The 18370-nt window shown below is 60.6% G+C and overlaps 1 protein-coding gene across 2 annotated transcripts in view; it reads right to left on the minus strand.

Annotated features, from left to right (window-relative positions):
* Positions 1-12373: 12373 nt before the first annotated feature.
* TAFA5 (TAFA chemokine like family member 5) overlaps positions 12374-18370 on the minus strand; it is a 169651-nt gene continuing 163654 nt past the window's right edge. For both annotated transcript variants that reach the window (XM_059401761.1, XM_059401762.1), the window contains exon 4: positions 12374-14403. In XM_059401761.1, coding sequence (XP_059257744.1) covers positions 14395-14403 — 9 coding nt within the window. In that variant the 3' untranslated portion in view covers positions 12374-14394. The remainder of the gene's footprint in view (positions 14404-18370) is intronic.

Genomic DNA, 18370 nt, shown 5'->3' on the forward strand with positions numbered 1-18370 from the left:
TGAATAAAAGGTATAAAATTTAAACATAAAAATACCGACATTGTTGCCAGATAAGTTATTCAAATTAACAAAAGTTTTCTGAAACACTTTGTGTAAAACTAAAAGGAATAAAGCCTTCAGATGTAAAAGTCTTTTAAGGAGAAATTATTGAAGTATTGAAGGACAACGAGAAAATCTGAATAAATGAAGAGATCTGTGATGTTAATTAATGTAAAGTCTCAATTCTTTAAAGATGTCAGTTTCCCTCCTTAATCCGTAGGCTCGATGCCTTTCTCATCAAATTTCTGCAAGATTTTTGGTGGAACTAGAGCGCCCGAGATTCACACATGCTGCTCGGATCCGTGCCGTGTGCGTGGGTGTCTGGTCATGCCCCCGGAAGGGTGCAAAGCGAGATGGTAAGACGCCCACCCAAGGAACCCGGCAGAACTACACAAACAACAGGAAATAAACCTCAGCACGGAGTAGTATTTGTGATAGAGAGGATCACAACATAAAGATAAAAGTTCTAACGTGATGACATAACACGGCAACATTTATCACGCTTACTCTTAGTAAAAGAGCTTCCAAATGGATAGAGCAAGAAACGAACAGACCTCGTGGGAGAAGTCTGTCCTAATCTGTCACGCTGGGGGGATTCCATGCCCCCTTTTTAAAGGCTGAGGAAAGGGCAGAAGGACCAGATTCGACTTAGGGAACCAACAAAGAATAAATGTTTTTTCCATTTATTCCACACATGGAAAAGTCACAAAAAGCAAGTGCACATGAGGCCATGAAGAGGACCAGGTTATCTAAGCAGATGTACCTAGAAAGCACAGCCGGACCCCTGACCGCCGCACAGTCCGGAAAATGTAAAAGCAAAAAGATATATTAAAGATCACCTGTAACTTCAGAAGTGGAAAGACCATTGCTAAGTAACTCCTGCATGAGGTCCGTAGTAACAGTGGAAACGGAAGACGGTCGAGAGCTGATCTGTCACAGAAACGGCCCCCGTCGGACGCGGGGAGCTGATGCTTCGGGTGCGGCAGCGGGAGGCCCCGCAGATGGGTCCTCCTGCTAAGACGAACGAGGAACCCGGGCAAACGCAAAATGCAGCCAGCTGAGGAGGCTCAGAGTGAGCGGGAAGCAGGGGGTGGTGCAGGGCCCTCAGAGCTCGGAGAGGTCACTGACCCGGGGAGACCCTCTGGGCTCCGGAGCCTCCTCCCGAGTGTGGGCACGGCTGTGGACTGGTGACAGCTTGCAGCTGTGGCTCTTTCTGGCCTGGGAACTGGGGAGAAAGTCTGGGCAACTTCCACCAGGGATGGGTAAGGAGCCAGAGCAGGGGAAAGAGAGCCGGAGAAGGGGCCCCCAATCTCTGCACGACCCACGGGCTTCCGAGCAGACGCGGCGTGTGTCGTGGACGCATGAAGGCGGGGGCGGGGCTCATGCTAGTTTCAGAGGACACGGACTGGGTCAGCATTGCCTGAGCTGAAGACAGACCTCGAGCGAATGATGGAATGGTCCCTTGTTCAGAAGAGACAGTAATTAGAAATCTGTAGGATAATAACAGAGACTTTGGGTACTGAAACAAACATTCGTACAAAATCGAACGGAAAAGTACAGACCCACGATCAAGGACGAGACGTCCGCCCCATCTCAGAGATTCGTAAAATAGCTCCACGTGGAAGCGGCGAAGACATGCGGGATTCGAATAAGGAAACGGAACATGTTTATCTGATCGATCTTATGGACATTCAACAATAAATATCAGGGTTAAAGGGAACATTCAACAATAAATATCAGGGTTAAAGGGAACTTTCATTCCCATAGCAGAGGATGTGAGCGTGTGTCTTCCAGCAAATTCAAGAGAACTTGGCAGAAAATCACCCACCGCCTTGGTCCACTTGGTATTCACAAAGCACTAAGCCAACATTTACAAAATAGACATTTATTTCAAATTAATATAGTACATTCACGGAGACAGAGCACACGAGGGCCAGAAACCAGACACCTCCATATATTTTTAAGGGGACAGAAATCACCGGGACACTTTCCGTCACCCCAATGCTGTGTCTTAGATGACATTTATACTAACGTATCTAAAAAATCCCCAAGAACTTAGAAATTGAACAACACGTTTCTGAACAATGCGTAGGTCAGAAAGAAATAACCATGAGGACTGGAAAAATGTTCTGAACAGGACAATTATGAAAATTCAAAAGGTCAAAATGAGGTGATGCCTCAAAACCAACGTTGGGAGGGGCGCTGACAGCTTTAAGCGCTTACGTCCGAAAAGCAGAAAAGCCCAAAATGAGACCTGTAAACGCTGACCTCAGTCGTCCAGGCAACAAGAGCAGAGCAGCCCCAGAAGAAGGAGGGGCGATGACAGGCGACGGGAGCGGAGCAGGCAGGGGTGAGGGCGAGGAGGAGGAGGGCCCTCGGGGCTGTGGTCGCCTTCTTGGCTGTGGCTGAGCGAGCGGCTGGGTCCCCTCCACGCTCCCAGACCCAGGTCCTAACCCCAGGGCGGCGGTTCCCAGAGACGGAGCCTTTGGGAAGCCGGCGGCCCACGAGGGTGGACCGTTCGTGACCCGTCGGGCGCCACGTGGGGCACCCGCTGCCTAAAGCCGCGCTCTGGGCTTCGTCGCTTCCCTCCTCTGCCGTTCCTCCCTTTCCCCGGCGCGTCTGTTCTCTGTGGCGTTTCTTTGTTCTTCTCACACCCGGATCACCCCGCTCCTCGCTAGCTGCGTGCGGTGGACGCTACATCGCTGCGGACTTCCCGCGGCTTTTAATAGGAGCTTTCAGAGCCGTGACGTTTCTCGAGGCGTCAGCCGCCTGCACGGGTCTTCGTGTTTGGTGCTTCGGTTACCCCTGAAGCACAGAGATGCACATCGATCCCCTGTGATTCACAACATTTGCTTTTCCTTCTTCCTTTTCCCCTTTACCCATGGAGTCTTAGAGGCATTGCTGAATATTTGAGGGTTTGCCTGACATCATTTCCTCTTCGATTTCTGACGGACTCCTGGGCGGTGACAGGTCAGAGCACCTACTCTGTGACGTTCATTCTTGGGCATGTTTTGAGACTGGCTTTGTGACCGGGTGCAACGTTAATGATCTCTTTACCCCAGAACTGCCGAGACCCAGCAAAGACTGCTCAGACGTAGTCCAGCCCTTCTCAGTGCGGCTTGGCCATTTGGGGAGACAGGCCCCCCTGCGGTCACGCGCCCCTGCTGTTCCCGGATGCTCGCTCCCGGGGGTGCGGAAGGTTCCGTAGACTTCCAGCGCACTCCAGCTGGGTGCCATCTGTTCGCGGCGCCGGTCGCTGACGGAGGGGCAGGGACATCTCCACCCCGTCGGTCTCCTTCCCGTTCCGTGGGTTCCTGTTTCACGTACGTTTATGTGTTCCCTCGTATGTACACGTTGTACCCTAGTTGTCACTCTGATTCTCCTGCTAAGTGGACACTTTGTTACTATGTTACTATTGCTTATGCACCTGCTGTCTGCAGTCACCGCCGGTCCTGGTCCGAAAGTCTGTTTTCTCTGCTGCTAACATCCACCCCAGATTATTATTATTATTTCTTCTTCTTCCTCTTCCTTTTTTTTTCTTTTTTTTTTTAGACGGAGGAGAGAGAGAAGCTGGAGAGGGCGCCCGAGGAAGGGCAGGGGGCGCGGAGAGCGTCCCGCGCAGAGTCCAAGCCCGGCGCAGAGCCCGATTCGGGACCTGAGATCGTGAGCTGAGCCGAAACCAAGCGTAGGAGGCTCACCTGCCCCAGCCGCCCGCGCGCCGCCCGCGCCAGGCTTCTCACGCTCGGTCGCCCGATCTGTCCCCCCGTCTCGCCCTCCGCGGAGCTGCCTTCGTGGGGACGCTGCCCGGCGTGTTGTGTCCCTGCGCCCTGACCCCGTCCGCTCTCGCTCCTTGACGGGGTGTTCGCTCTGCTTGCCCCCGACGTAACTGCTGCCCGGCTCGCAGTCCGTGGTCTCCTCGTGATTTCTTCATTTTTCCTTTCCTGCCTCCGGGGAGGTGATCAGATCCCGTCGGCAGACCGCTTTCCGCCTCTGACGTATAACGTCTTGGCGCTGCTTTCTCGTGGGTGTCCCGGGGACGGCGTTCTGCTGTCACAATCAGTTTACGGTCAACATTACATTCTCTATTTCTGAAAAACATGGGCACCTTGGGGCAGAATATTTTCCATGTGTACCGTTCATTGCTTGGGCCAAACGCCTACATAACACAATAAATAAAGCCTCTACATGCTTAAAGCCAACGGTCCGGAGACAACGTGCTGTTTCAAGCAGCCGAGTTTCCTACAGAAAGCAGGCGAGGACGCACACATGTCCTCATCTATACGCGTGTCGCGCTTCAGGAGTTCATGCAATGGCGCACCCCGGCCAGGGACCTTTCTCCTCTTTGTGTTACTGGAAACGTCCTGATTTCATGTTCTCTTTATAAGAATCGTTTTGGGGGATGTAGGGGTTTTGGTGGACAGAGTCTGCCCTCCACCCTGGGACGGCATCTGCTCCGTGGGTCCGTGTGCGGCCGGCGTCCCCCGTCTCCTGTGCTCTCGGGACCTCCCCTCGTCTCCGTCTTTTTGGGGTTGGACTGGCGCGTTCTTGGTGGTGGTTTCTCGTGTTTACGCTGCTTTGGGTTGTGGGTCTGCACGAGTGGGGGCGTCCATGCTTTCCTCGAATGTGCGAAGTCTTGGCCATCGCTTCTTCCCGTGCTTTTCCTACACCGAATTTTCTCTTGTGTCCAGGGCTCGGATTCCACCTGTGCTGGACTGGTCGATGTCGATCCAGAGCTCTCAGAAGCGGTTACGATTTTCTTCGATCATTTTTCTCTGATTGGATCATTTTTTATTGCTTTATCTTCGGGTTCCCTGCTTCTTTCGTGTTTTCTACAATCTGCCGGGGGGGAGGCATCAGGTAAAATTTCCCATTTATTTTCTGATACTGTTTTTTTTTTTTTTTACCTCGAGAGCTACCATTCTGCTTGAAAAAATTCCACTTCTCTGCTGAAATTCTGTGCCTCTTCACTCATTAATACCACATTTCCCTTTGCTTATTTAGACGTGTTTGTAAGACCTACTTTGAAATCTTTGCTAAATGCACCATCAGGGCTGCCTTACGGCTGGTCTCCCGGCCTGATTTTCCCCCCCTACACACAGGATCACCCTTAACTGTTCCTTAAAATCTTGGTGGCAAGATCGTCTTTCTATTTAATATGTTGTAGACACTCCGAATGTCTGTGTTCTTTGGGGGAGGGTGGTTATTGGTTTTTGCGACAAAAGACCGTTATCTTGGAGCATGAAATGCATCTTCCGGAAATACGTAGCGGCCCATGTCTCTGCTTAGGGCTGTTGCTGGTTTTGGTTTCCAGCCACGCTCTTCTTTTAAACTCTGACTCCTGGGCGCGTCCTCCCCCTGCGTGGGGATCCTACCCCCGAGCATTTGGACAGGGTTTATACCTGGATCCGCAGGCTCGCCCACTCTCATGGTGTCTTGCACTGAGACTAGCCTCAAGCTTCACTTCCTCTGGCCACTCTGCGACCCTCCCTCGACGCCTCAAGCCAGAACGTCCTCCCTGGGCTGCCTGGAAGGTGCTGATCAGGGACGCCCTTGATCACAGACGCAGAACTCCTGTACCCATCGCGAGTCATTTCCTCTCCGCCTTCTGCCCTGGTGCTGCTCCGCCGGGGATCTGGGCGAAGTTCGCACAGATTTTGGATCTTGACCCATCTGTGCCCTGTTGTGGGCACGCATCACTTCGACACCCACGGCTGGCCCACGGCTCTGCGCTCCGACACCTGCTGCCTCAAGCTGGTAGGTTTGGACTCCTCTGCCAACACAGCTGGGGTGTGGGGGAGCAGCCCCGGGCAAGAAAGACACAAAGTTGTGCTTCTTGCCCGACACGGTAGCGTCCTTGCAAAAGCAGATCCCGCTCAACTTCTTCCTGCGTTTATCCGTCTGCCCAGAGCCTTTGATGAACTGGGTCCGCACCGTGTAACCGTTACCCCCAGAAGGACCCATTGCCAGGTCCTTCCTCTGCCAGCGTCCCCGCCTCCATCCTGCTCCAGTTCTTCCTGACCCTTCTTGGACCACTTCCTGGGCTGCCCCATCCTTTGGAAGAAGAGTCTGCAGTGGGGGCACGGGTGTGACGGTTGCTCTCACCCCTCCCTAGGAGCACGGAAGGACCAGGAAACCAAGGCCACGGCCACCCAAGGGGCCCAGGTTCTCCAGCAGAGCCAAGGCTGAGGCTGGGGTCCCGATGCCCCCAGACCCTTTCTGCTGTCATTATGAGCGCAGGGCCCAGATCCGGGGAGCGGGGCCGCTAGGTCTCCAGAGGCCCAATTCCTGGGAAAAGACACTCATCCCACCCACCTTCCCGCAACGTGGCCAGGACCACAGGTGCCCCTCATCCTTCTCACAAGTGCTGTCTTTTCTGGAACTCAGGCCCAGGGACGTGGACAGCAAGAATGTATTTCTGAGGTGTCTCCACAGTGGCCAGCACCCCGGGGAAGCCGAAGGCGGCGGTTTATGTGTCCATAAAATGATAAAATGATGCCGGTGACTTTGCTGAAAGAGTCTGAGATCTGCTCTCAGCAAACACCAAAGACGGCACTTTTTTATGCCCCAGCAAGGATCACTCAGACATTTATGAGCAAATGAAAAGAAGACTGTTATAAAGGAAAGCATTTTTCAGTCTCATCCCTGCCCTGGATCACCTTGTCCATCTACTGCAATGCTCGTCCCGGCCCAGGAGTCGCAGGGTCAGCCCGACACCAAGCAGGTAGTCGGAGCTTCCCGTACTCTGGACCCCAAGGAGTAGACCCCTGTCAAAGGCGCGATCCTGCCTCAGGGGCTTTGCACTTGCTGGCGCTTCCTCCAGAAATGCCCCTCAGATCCGTCATGTCTGCTCACAGACGCCCACCTGGACAGCCATATCCAAGGGGGGGCTCCCCACACTGTGACGTCACCTGCTGCAGCAAGAACCCGCTGACGGACACCCCAACTGAGTGGCTGCAGCCAACGTCTCACCAACCCCTCAGCTCCCTGGGGCGGGTGTTCCCTGGGGCAGCGGGTGGCCTGGCCTGACACCCTCCCACCAGAGGGGCCCCAGAAGGGCTGTTTGCAAACAATATTGGCTGGAAAGGGGAGACCTCTGGCTCCCCTCCTCTGCTGAGAGTTTTGCAGAATGACATTCGACCTGACATTGTCCTTGCCCTTGAGAAAACCCAGCCCCTCCTGGGGCAGAGCCCACCTGCCCACGGGCCCCCTCCTGCTGGTCTTCACCGAGGGAGGGGTCCCCGTTCCTGCAGGGTGGGGGCGTCAGGGCCGAGGGCTGGACCCGGGGGGGCTGCAGGGAGAGGCGCTGAGCAACCACTCTGGATGCTGGTCCTGGGGCCTTTGGCCTTGAATACGGAATATTGAAATCAAACCCCCATGAGCAAAAGCAGGCTTTTCTGGATGAAAGTCACCTTGACCTCCTCCTGTAGGGGCACAGAGGATCCCCAGGGATGCACCTGCTGGCTTCCGTGGGGTTAGAGGGGGTCTTTGCCCCCGGTTGGCCCCGTTCTCCTGCTTCCTGGAAGCCGACCTGTACCCGCGGACGTGGATGCTGCAGTGGGCGCCGCCCCGGGACTCCCCACGAGGACCCCTCCCCGCTCTGACACTGTCCCCCTCACAGGCCAGAGCCGGTGATTTAGGGGCTCTGTGGGCCTAATGAACAGGCAGTTTATGAATCCAACGCAGAAAAGTAAGTTTAATTATTTGGAAGTCAGAAGCTCGTTCTCTCCCAGTGACTTACGGCTTTCGGCCTCCCAGCCACGGGAGCCTCCGTGAGGGTAAAATTGGGCTACATTTTAGGAATTAAATTGATGACTTGACCAAATCGATTTCATTAGTGAACGTGTCATATCTGCGGTTAGTGATGGCGATCCCCGAAACGGGAGCCGACAGCTGCCGCGGAAACCCTGGGCGGACGGAGATTACATGAGGCTGGGGGCCGCGCGGCTCTGCTCTCGGCCGGGGCCTGCCGCCGCTCTCGGCTCGCCGGGGCCACTCTCTGTGCCCGTCAACACCTGCCCTTAGTCCTACTGTCCCACGTTCACTGGCCCAGAGAGGAGGGAGGCTCCTTGTTCGGGTCCTCGGCTGGTTCCAGGGAGGGGGACACGCTGGGGCCACCCTGGAGCAGCACAGGTGACCGCTGGGGGACGTCCCCAGACCCCCCACAAGAACAGCCCATCTCAGCTGAAGAGGACATCATTTCTAGAAGACTGAGGTGCTTCCTTAATGCTTACAAAACCCAAGCTCGCTTCTTCCTCCAACCAGATTGGGCAAAAAGGAAAGCCAAAGGGGGGACACTGGGGCTCCTATTAGCGTCCACTGCTGGCAAGAGCTCCAGGCTCCGCTGGGCTTTTGGCCTGGAATGGGTCCACCTTCTCTGGTCCCGACGGAGCATATCCCAGTGACCAGGCTCTGGGAGCCTGTTAGCATGTGGCGCTGCTTTTCGGGGGCAAGTCTGTGGGAGCACACGGGGCCAGGACTCTGCACATGAGTCTAGGGCTCCTCCGAACCCGGGAAGGGAAGCCAGTCCATCCCGTCTGCCTGGTGCTGCAAGGCCTAGTCCCCTGGGGTGGGTCCTGGGATCCCCATTAGTGTGGCCCACGCAGAGTGGAGGGGCGTCTGGGTCCATCCTTAGAATGGCAGGGCCAGCCTTGGACATGTCCGCCAACCTGCACTTGTCACCCACGGGCTGAGATGACTCTGCCCACCTAGGGAGGGAGGGAAGTCCAGGGCTTCTCCAACGGGCCACGCGGCCATCCTCTGGCTGGGAGCAGACCGGGCCGACGTCTGCGCAGCGTCAGATGGAGCATCACCCTCCCCCCGCCTCTCTCCAGAGGAGCGTCGGAGCCGCGGCCGTGACCATGGGCTCAGCACGCATCATGCTATCTCCCTGGGAGTGGGAGCTTTCCTTCTGCTCTAATCCCAGGACTGAGGCTGGGCTCGGGGAGCAGGTCGCTGGCTGCTTCCGTGTCGTCAGTGTCTCGTGTGTGAACAGCTGTCCCCTTGAGCAAACAGTAGTCAGGCTCCTGGAGGCCCCGGCCAGGCAACCTGGCCTTCCACACGCCCTGTCTGCGGTGCTCCCTGCCCCACGCTGGTGTCACCAGCTGTGAGCCCGCCGTCTGGCAGGGACCCCGGCAGCCCCCTTCCTCCCAGGGACCTTGCCCCGAACACCTTCCCTAGCATCTCTCGAGCACAGAAAACACCGCCGTCTGCAGAACGTGTGGGCGCCGTCGTGCTGGAGGACGGGCCGGCCTGGGGGCATGGCTGGACTTGCTCCTCTGTCCTGCAGGGAGGCTCTCTCCCTGAGCCCGACCGCAGGGAACGCAGGACAACACCAATGGCAGATCCGACCCCAGGAAGGAGACGGGTGCCCTCCCTGCGGCGCAGGTGGGAGGGAGAATAGGGTGACATTCGTAAAAACAGAATATAAATGTGGTTATTATTTGAGAGTAATTCCACGACTCTGGATGCCAAAGGAAGAATAAAAGACATTTAACATGCGGTGTACCCCCTAAAGGAGGCGACAGCTAGACGGACGCGATGCACAAGCCCACAGGCGTGGGCCCGCCAGCACAGGAACGGGGCACCTAGAACCACGGACGTCCACGGGACTTCTCCGAGGCACAGCTGGCGTCCGCTGCTGAACACAGAGACAGAGTGGTCAGGTGCTGGTGTGAGGCCGCTGGGGATGGGGACTAAGAGACAGACGGACATACGGACATCTGGAAACAGACCACGAGGTTCACACGTAACCTGCCGAGGCCGTGTGGAGACGCTGCCGCCGGCAAACACAGCACCAGCAAAGGGCCTGCGGGAGGTGGGGGTGTGGCTACCTTGATCTGTCTGCAGCCTGTCCCCCGTGTCCACATGTCCCTCCCCACCTGCGTGCCAGCGAGAGGTCGGGGGCAGCACCGTGTGATGTGTGGCCTCGTGGACTTTCTGTTTGGTGGGAGGCCGTCCATGAGTCACAGTGAGGGGCTGGGGAGGGCTGGGTGGGCACAGGGGCGCAGGCCGCCAGCCGGACCCTGATGCGGGGACTGCAGGACACACGTGCGTGGGGATGGCCACCGGAGGGCCCAGCCCCGGTCCCACCTCGGCCGGCCCCTCACCCATGACCCCTCACCCATGACCCCTCACCCCCACCCCGGCTCTCCTCCTGTGACCTCTCTGCTGAGCGGCAACAGCCCATCCCCTGCCCCAACATCACTTCTCCCTGGGGCCGTCTGTGGACCCCTCACAGCCACGCAGGGCCCTGCTCACCGGTCCTGCTGGGACCTGGGACCACCTTCAGGGCAGAAGAGCTGGGGCTGGGCTGGGAGGCACGGGGACCCCTACCTCTTCTCGCTGAGCCCGGCACCGCGAGCCACCCTGGGTCTTACCATCCTGCGAGGGGTGGTCAAGACAAGCACACTCTCCACGGGCCCCAGCTTCTCCGGGGAGGGCCACTCAGGACAAGGGCGGCCATGGGGTCGCCTCCTGAATGCCAGCAGGACGGGACTCCTGGCAGGAGAGGAGGCAGCCACGCAGGGGGGCGGGGAGGCACCTGGTGGGCTGGCGGCGTGCGCTGGACAGCCCGAGCTTCTGAGGGCGCGTCCACCACGGGAGAGCCCATCTCAGCTGCTCTCCGGGTGGACGCCTCTGAGCGTGACCTTCAGGGCCCTGACCTTGGTGGTCCTTGTGGTCAGACATCATGGAGGGCTCGTCTTTGGAACCCCGGCTCACAAGGTTCTCAGTGCATGAAGGTCATGGTGAGAAGCAGCCTCGTGGACACACACACGTGGACACACGCCGGCACGCACACACCACTCAGGCCACAGACGCACTCTCTGCCCCGGAGGCTGAGCGTGTCCACTCTTGGCCTGGCCTGTCCAGGAGCTGGGCTGGAACAGGAAGGGCCCCTGTCTGGGGCTACGGGGTGACACTTGGCCACGGGGTCCTGCCTGACCCTGGCTGGTAGCAGAGGCGCCTTCCCACTCTCCTGTTGCCCAGGCTCACGTTAGCACCTGGTCGGAGGCCGACGGGGGCCACGGCGTGCGAGGCTGTCCTGCGGCAGCCTCCGTGCCCCTGCTCACGGCATGGGGACGGGGCACCACAGAGGGAGCGCTCCGGGCAGACCACACGCGGCCTTGCCCACAGCAGTGAGGTGGGCCTCACACACCTCGTTCGGGCAGAGAGGACTTTCTCCAACCTGGGAGTGGGCAGCAGTCATGACTCTCCCGCTGGCTACGTGAGCAGACGGAGGCCCACGGCTCAAGCCAGCGACGGACGGAAGGACACGACACAGGCTCACTTCTGCTGCCGGGCTGCAGGCTGGGCGGGTCTCCCCCGTCATGGAGACGGACTCACAGGACACCTGTCCCCACGAGGCGCACTGGCTCAGGGCACAAGGGGAGAGCCGTGCTTAGGTGAAGGTCAGGATCCGAGGGTTCCAGCGGTCTGTCCGATGCCCTCCTGGCCCAGGCTGGAGGCGACCGTCCTTCTCCGAACGGACCCTGGTGCTCCCGGTGCCGGCTGTCCTTCCCTCTAGCCCCCAGGGTTGCGGATTCCCCCGCAGCGCACCCGGTGACGTCGGCCCCGGCTGTGCGAACAGCTCAGGTGGCTGAGCCTCCCAGGAGCCCCAGCTCCAACCACATTTCCTCCCTGTGGATGGGCCCCCTCAGGCACCTCCAGCTCGGCTGTCCTCAGCATGGACGGAGGAAGGAGCGTGGGGGCACACATCCTGGTCAGCTGGCCTGCCCCGTCCCGTTGTCCTGTGCTCTGATGGCAGAGCCAAAGGCCGCCCCCCACAGCGTGTCCCCGCTGCCCAGGGGGGCCTGGGGCCGTTGTCGGGCCTGCATTCTGCCCCCTTCCTTCCCCCAGGACAAGCCCGCTCTGTGGCCACCACGATGGCACCAAAGGCCAAGGACGTCTCCTTAAAATCAGGCACAGACTTCAGACGGCCCTTGGCTGACCCTCCCAGCCATGGCCCCCAGGGCTCATATTTTATAAGGAACCGCCGGAAACGGACAGATGCGGCTTCCCCACCCCATCCAGGTTCAGCCAGAGGACTCTAGGCGGCAGAAATGGTTCGAAGCCAAAGATCCCTCTGCAGATCTGAGCAGGTTTTCCCGGAAAGGGGGTCCTTTCGACGTGGGTCTCCTTTGGGACTCTGCTTCTGTGTCTGGGACTTGGCCTCCACACACGAGGGAGTGGGTGCTCACACGGGGGCAGGGGAGGGTCCATTCGCTGGGGCTGGGCTTCTGGGAGCCCCGGGGCAGGCTCGGGAAGGCGGTCCCCGCCAGCCACGCCTGCTACGGCCCCAACCCAGGACACCCCAGCCCGTGAACAAAAGCCATGCTTACCAAAGGATTTTTTCTTTATTTTCATAATTTAGCTGAATCAACACAAAATTGAATACTGTAAAACAAGGGAAAAAACGCTGTAACATCTTAAACTTACGGCATCTGCCTCTGGTCTACACTCACCGTGGGAAGACACAGGCTCAGGGAGGCGGCAGAGACCCCCCCCACCCCGCCTCTCGGCCCCCGCCCCACCTGCACCGGGAAGCCCGCGCCCGCCCTGTCCCTCCCTCCAGGACACTCAGACGTTGCTTGTGTGGCGACCTGAAAGGAAATTAGATACTCATGGACATTGAAACGGGTCTTAAATAAGTGGGTCTTCTCCCCTATCTTCAGTCTATGGGTTGCTGGGACAGCTTCTATATACTTATTATTATTTTTTTTACTTTTTTTTTTTTTTTTTTTTTTTAGTAGCATAGAACTAGCATAGTGGGCCTGTTAATCGGACCGTCAGGTAGTATATAGTTCAGCACAAACTCAGGAGAATGAAGGACCCCGTGGGACCGCGGCCCGGCCCGGGGACGGGGACGCGGACTGTCCCTTGTCCCCGGGCCCAGCGACCCCATGCTCCAGGGAGGGCGTGGGAAGGTCAGGCACCCGCTGTTCTCCGCAGGGCGGCCTGCCGCAGCCCCTCGCCGCCAGACGTGAAGACCGAGAGGGAGCGGGACACGGACAGGGGGAGGAGGTCTGGGGCCGAGGCCTCAGGGTCTGCCCGTGGGGGAGGGGCAGGGAAAGGGACACGGAACCCGTCGGAAGCGGCGTGACCGAGAGACGGCGCACTCGCCCTCCGGCGAGCTGGGCCCCAGCGGGTGCAGACGGCCACCTCCCCCCGGGCACCCGCTGTGGCTCCCGTGACGTCAGGCGCGTCCTCGGCCGCTGTCCCCGGAGTCCTGCCCTCGCACGCCGGCCCCCTGCCCCAGCCCCGAGCCCTTCGGAGACACGGGCGCCCCGCCCGCTACGTGGCTGGCCGGCCCGGGGGCGGGGGGCTACCCCATTAATTGTTAAATAGGATTTTCTACAAATATACAACATATAAAAACTGTTAAATATATAACTTTAGGCTTTGCAAAATACATTTAATGATCTCTTTCAAACAAGTGTTACTTCAGGTTTCTTTAATTTGCTTTCTGGAGCTAAATGGTTGTGTCGAGCGGACAGTGGTCACGGGAGACCCAACATGCTCTTGGCGGATACTGGATTACCCCACTACCGGAGATGAGCTGCGGAGAGGCGTGTTTAACTGGTTAAAACAGAACGTGGTTTTAGTCGGTCCAGTCCAGCTAGGTACAGGGAGTGGGTGCGCGGTGCCCTGTGTCCCCGGCGAGCCGCGCTGGCCCGCGGCCGGGTCTGGGTGGGGGCATCGCCGGCCGGGCCCCGGGGGCTGCCGCGGTGTCCTCCGCCGGCTCGGCCCCTCTCAGCGCGCCCCGTGGTGTCCGTGGCGGCGAGGCCTCTGCCGGGGCTGCCCTCCGCGCCCCGCCGGCATGTCTCTGCCCCCGCGGGCCCCGGCCGAGCCTGGGGACTCAGACGGCCAGGGTGAGTCCGAGTTAAAATAGATGTTTCTCTTTGGTCTATTGAGTATACTGAAGTACGAAAATAAAAGTGATTCGGACAGTCTGGGGCACACGGAGAGGCCTCTTCCGTGCCCGAGGGCCAGTCCCCCCCGGGCCTGGCGGGTCCTCCTTTCCCGGGCTGGCTGGGTGGCCGTCCCCTGCGGCCGCGCCCTCGTCCTCCTCGGCGCGCACAGCCCGGGCCGCGGCCAGGGACGGCGGGTGAGGCCAGGCTCCCACGGACAGCCGGCGCGGCCCCTGCTGCGTGTCCCAGGCCAGACTCCTCGCCGCGGTGCGCACGCTCAGCTCGGGACCCCGAGGAAGCAGGCTGTCCTTGACAGGCTACAGAGAGACGGAGGGTGGGCAGATGGCGGAGAACGGGTCGAGTCCACAGCGGACAGGGGACCGTGGCTGAGATGCGGACTCTCCAGGGAGCCAAGGCCACTCCCGGGGCCCCTCTGGGGCTGCGTCTGTCAGGAGACCTGTGGAGCAGAGAGAAGAGAGCGTCAGCCCCGCAGACACCGAGGGTCCCCACGGGCGACGGACGTGCCTAGGATGCGGCCACCAGGCTGCACCGGCCGCTCCAGACAAAGGCCGAGACTTCAAAGGACCAGAGGAGGCTCCCTCACCGTCCCCAGCGACCGCGGCCCCTTGCCTGTCTCCACAGCGGTCACTCCCCTGCGACACTGGGGGACACCCTGGTGACACGCTGGTGTCCAGAGTCTCCGTGGCTGACACATCATCTCCTCCTCTTTCGCTCACCGCACCCACAGCCCCCGTCCCCAAGGCTGGGACGGGGACCCCCGGGACAGCACTGCGGCGGGGGCCGTGTCCCGCTCCAGAAGACCCAGTGCATGGTGCCCTCCTCTACCGGAGCACAGGCCGTGCAGCCCGACTCATGACCCTTCATCTCCTCAAGGCCGCCCCTCACTCCCCGCTGGCGCCCGGACCCCAGCAGGTGCGCACCTGCAGGTCACTCATTCACTCATCCATTCCGAGGATTTCGACAGCAGCTCCCCCCTCGCCCCCCCCGGGAACAGGGCCACAGGAGTGCGTCCCAAACTTGGAGGTCCCAGAGGCCACGGGGTGACATGGGGTGTGCCCACGGGGGAGGGGGGCCCGTGTTCGCATGCTGCTAGGACGCCTCCTCCATGAGGCTCACGTCCACCGGCATGCAGAGCAGGCTCCACGGCAGGGTCACGCTTTGGGAGGTCAGCCGCCCCTGGGGACCAGCGAGCTGGGGTACTGCCGCAGGGCCCGGGGGCACGCCCTCCTCAGCCTCCACTGGGAGGCCCCGTGTCACTTGTACGCGGCCCCCAGGCAGCAGGTGGGGTCTCTCCGGCCACGCCCCGTCCCCCTGGGGAAGGGTCCCGAGCAGGTAGTTCTCGAGCCCCGTGGGCCCCAGGAGGTTCTCGCTGACCCTGCGGTGGTGCTGGGGGTGTGTTGGGGGTCCCGCCCCAGCGGGTCATTCCACCTGCCCCGGAAAGCACGTGTTCTCCGCAGGGACGGGCGGGCTGCTCGCAGTATCTGGCCACTGCAGAGCATCATTTAAAAAACAAAACACAACTTCCCAGGCCCTGCGAGTCCAGCAACCACGGTCTCCGCTCCTCAGTAAAGCCGTGTTCGGCGTTGGGTCGGGACGAGTGTTCCACACGCGGGAGCGCGGTGTTCCGGATCGAGAGTCCAGAACAAAAGGTCCTGATAAACAGCAGACACATGGGCTCCGTGAGCCGTGACGGCAGCAGCCCGTGCTGATAGGCTCGGGACAACGAGAGCCGTTGCCATGGGGAAGATAAAGACACAAGCAGGAGGAGCTTCTGGAAAGGCTGCTGCCATCCCCCCCGAGTCCGCCATCTGTGTGGTCTCTTCCCCAGGACCATCCCTGCGGCTGTGCGACCGGTCCACGAGGAAGAGTGGACGAGGCCACGGTCTCAGGCGCGCCCTGTGCACACTCTCCCCTCAGACATCTGGGCAGGGGCGTCTGGGCGGGCGAGGGGTGAGCTCGAAGCTCCCCGCGTTTGCTCGCTGCTTCCACTCCCCGGTCCGTCCGTCCTCTAGGCCTGTGACTCACTGCGTCCCGGGCTCACGCAGCAGGGTGCTTGTGGGGGGGTCACAGGGGACGTGAGGTCCCGGCCTCTCCTGGGGACGAGGCTCCAGTGCTGGCCCGGGAGGCAGGAGGGCCGTGCGGGTAGGAGCAGGTGGCCTTCCCAGTGCCGTCAGAGGACAGGCTCGGAGGTCCCTCCTGCTCCAGCCCAAGAATGAGTTTGGACCCACACCCCCCTCCCCGCGTCCTGGGGCCAAAGCCAGGCCACCGCTCCTCAGGGGCCTTGAGGGCTCACGTTCTGCCCCTGGTGCTTCCAGAGCACTTAGTAGACACAGAGACAAGCAGCTCACCCGCTGGAGCCCACAGCCCCCAGGGCCAGGTGCTGGGCCCCCGTCCTCTGTGAAACGTCTCCCAAACCAGGGCTGCCGGCTGTGAGAACATGTGACACACGGCAGGCCTGTCAGCTCTGGGGAGCGTGTCCCGGGCTGCCAACCGTTGGCCAGTGCTGGCTGGGCCTTCCTGGAGCTGTTCCTGCAAAGGCCACACGGTGCCTCGGGGAGGGAGTGGCAGGGCCTGGTGCACAGGGCAGCCCAGACAAGGTGCTGAGCTCACCCGGCGGGGTCACCCGTCCCTGTCATGGCCTCACCGCGATTCCTTCCTCCTGGTGAGCAGCACAGTCAACCCCGGTGCCCGGCGTGAGCCTCCAGACGCTGCTGTTGTCGTCAGCCCAGAGTACCGACGGGCCTGAGGTGCCAGCGGGAGTGGCCGGCTGACCCCAGGGCCCACAGCCCCGTCCACAAGGCCCGTGCGCCACCCACCATCCCCGGGGCGGGGGCAGATCGGGCGTGAGACGGGCCCCTTGCGGAGCGGGTGAGGACCTAGTGAGAGGCGGAGGGGCCGCCCGCGGGACACACGAGGGCCGGGGCTCACTGGGTCTCAGACTCCCAATCGCACAGCACACCGGGCGGTCCCAGGACAGGAGCGGGGCAGGTCCCCTGCGCTGGCTGGTTCCGGCCTCACCTGCCGCGGGCACGGACAGCAGCCGCAGGGATGAGGGATGAGCGCACGCAGGGGCGTGAAGGGCGGTGTGCCTGCAGATGCCACAGAGAAGGCCCGAGAGGGGGGCACGGAGACGGGAGAACAGAGCAGGGAGCTGGGCGGGAAGCCCGGGCCGTGGGCGGAGCCACCACAAGCCCCTCCTCCGCGGCTCAACCTGTGTCCTTGAGCGTCCCTCTGAGGCATTGGCATGCGTCATCTGTTGCATCTGAGCCGCTGCAGAGAGCTGCCCACGTCACCCCGTGGGACGCACTAAGCCCGGCCACGGGGACGCAGTCCCTGGACACGCGCATCCTGGGGGCAAGCGGCCGGCGGCTCTAGCCAGGACCTCAGGGGAGCACAGGCCGGCACCAGCTGTGCAGCCCTTCTGTGCCACGAGGCCCAGAGCTCCCTTCCTCCCCCTCGAGCGTCCCAGGCAGGTCCTCACCCAGAACCGGCTCCACCGGAGCCCTCTCCCGTCCCCTTCCTGCAGAGCACAGCCCAGGAACGGCCACCTCCTGCCCAAATATCATTACTTGTAAGATGTGGGGTTTTATAAAGAATGTGGTCGGAGCTAGTCCTGCTCGTGCGGACTCCGGAAAGGTGCTCTGCTCCCCACAGGCTGTTTCTGCATCCACTAAATGGGAACGTGAAAATGGATCGGCCGAGCCGTGTCGCCGCCGCCCAGGAGTGAGGTGTGAAGACCGGCTGGCTGCCGCCGGTGAGCTGGGGAGGATCGCGGGGCCCCGTTTTTGGCGCGACATGTTCCTATGCGGCCACGCTGCTGTCCGGGGTCCTGTGGGTCCACAGGGCCGCCCGAGGGGACAGGAAGCTGGTCTCTCCGGTCTCAGAGGAAGGGACCTCGCCGGGGACGGCGTCTGCCAGGGCAGCCCGTTCTCACTGAGAATTCCCGCCGTCAGCCGGGGCCGCCCTCATCCCGGGGAATCGCTCCCACAGGGCCTGAGCCCTCCGAGCCTCCAGGTGGCTTGCTCCCCGGCCAGGCTGGGCGGCCAGCACACAGCCCGGGTCGCAGGCCCACAGGACGCCGCATGGGACGCGGAGGAAGAGGCTCTGAAGGTCCAGAAGGATCCTGCGTCTGGCGTCGTAAAGACCTTCAAGTTCTTACTCCACTTTTAACCAATGGGAAGCAGAACTCAGGGACGGTGTCCCTGTGAGAAAGCCGTGGAGAAGCCATCGGTGGGACCCCATCAGAGGGTCCTGCAAGTCACGGGACAAGGGCTGGAGGGGATGCAGGGCGCTGGGAGCGGCCCCCAGCCGATGGCCACAGACAACGGACTCTTCCCTGAGCTGCGGGAAACCCTGCCCCGCCCACACCTGGCGTGTACCTGGGAGCCCCGTGAGGCCCTGGG

The sequence above is a fragment of the Mustela nigripes genome, chromosome 6 (assembly GCF_022355385.1).
Source record: "Mustela nigripes isolate SB6536 chromosome 6, MUSNIG.SB6536, whole genome shotgun sequence".
Taxonomy (NCBI): domain Eukaryota; kingdom Metazoa; phylum Chordata; class Mammalia; order Carnivora; family Mustelidae; genus Mustela; species Mustela nigripes.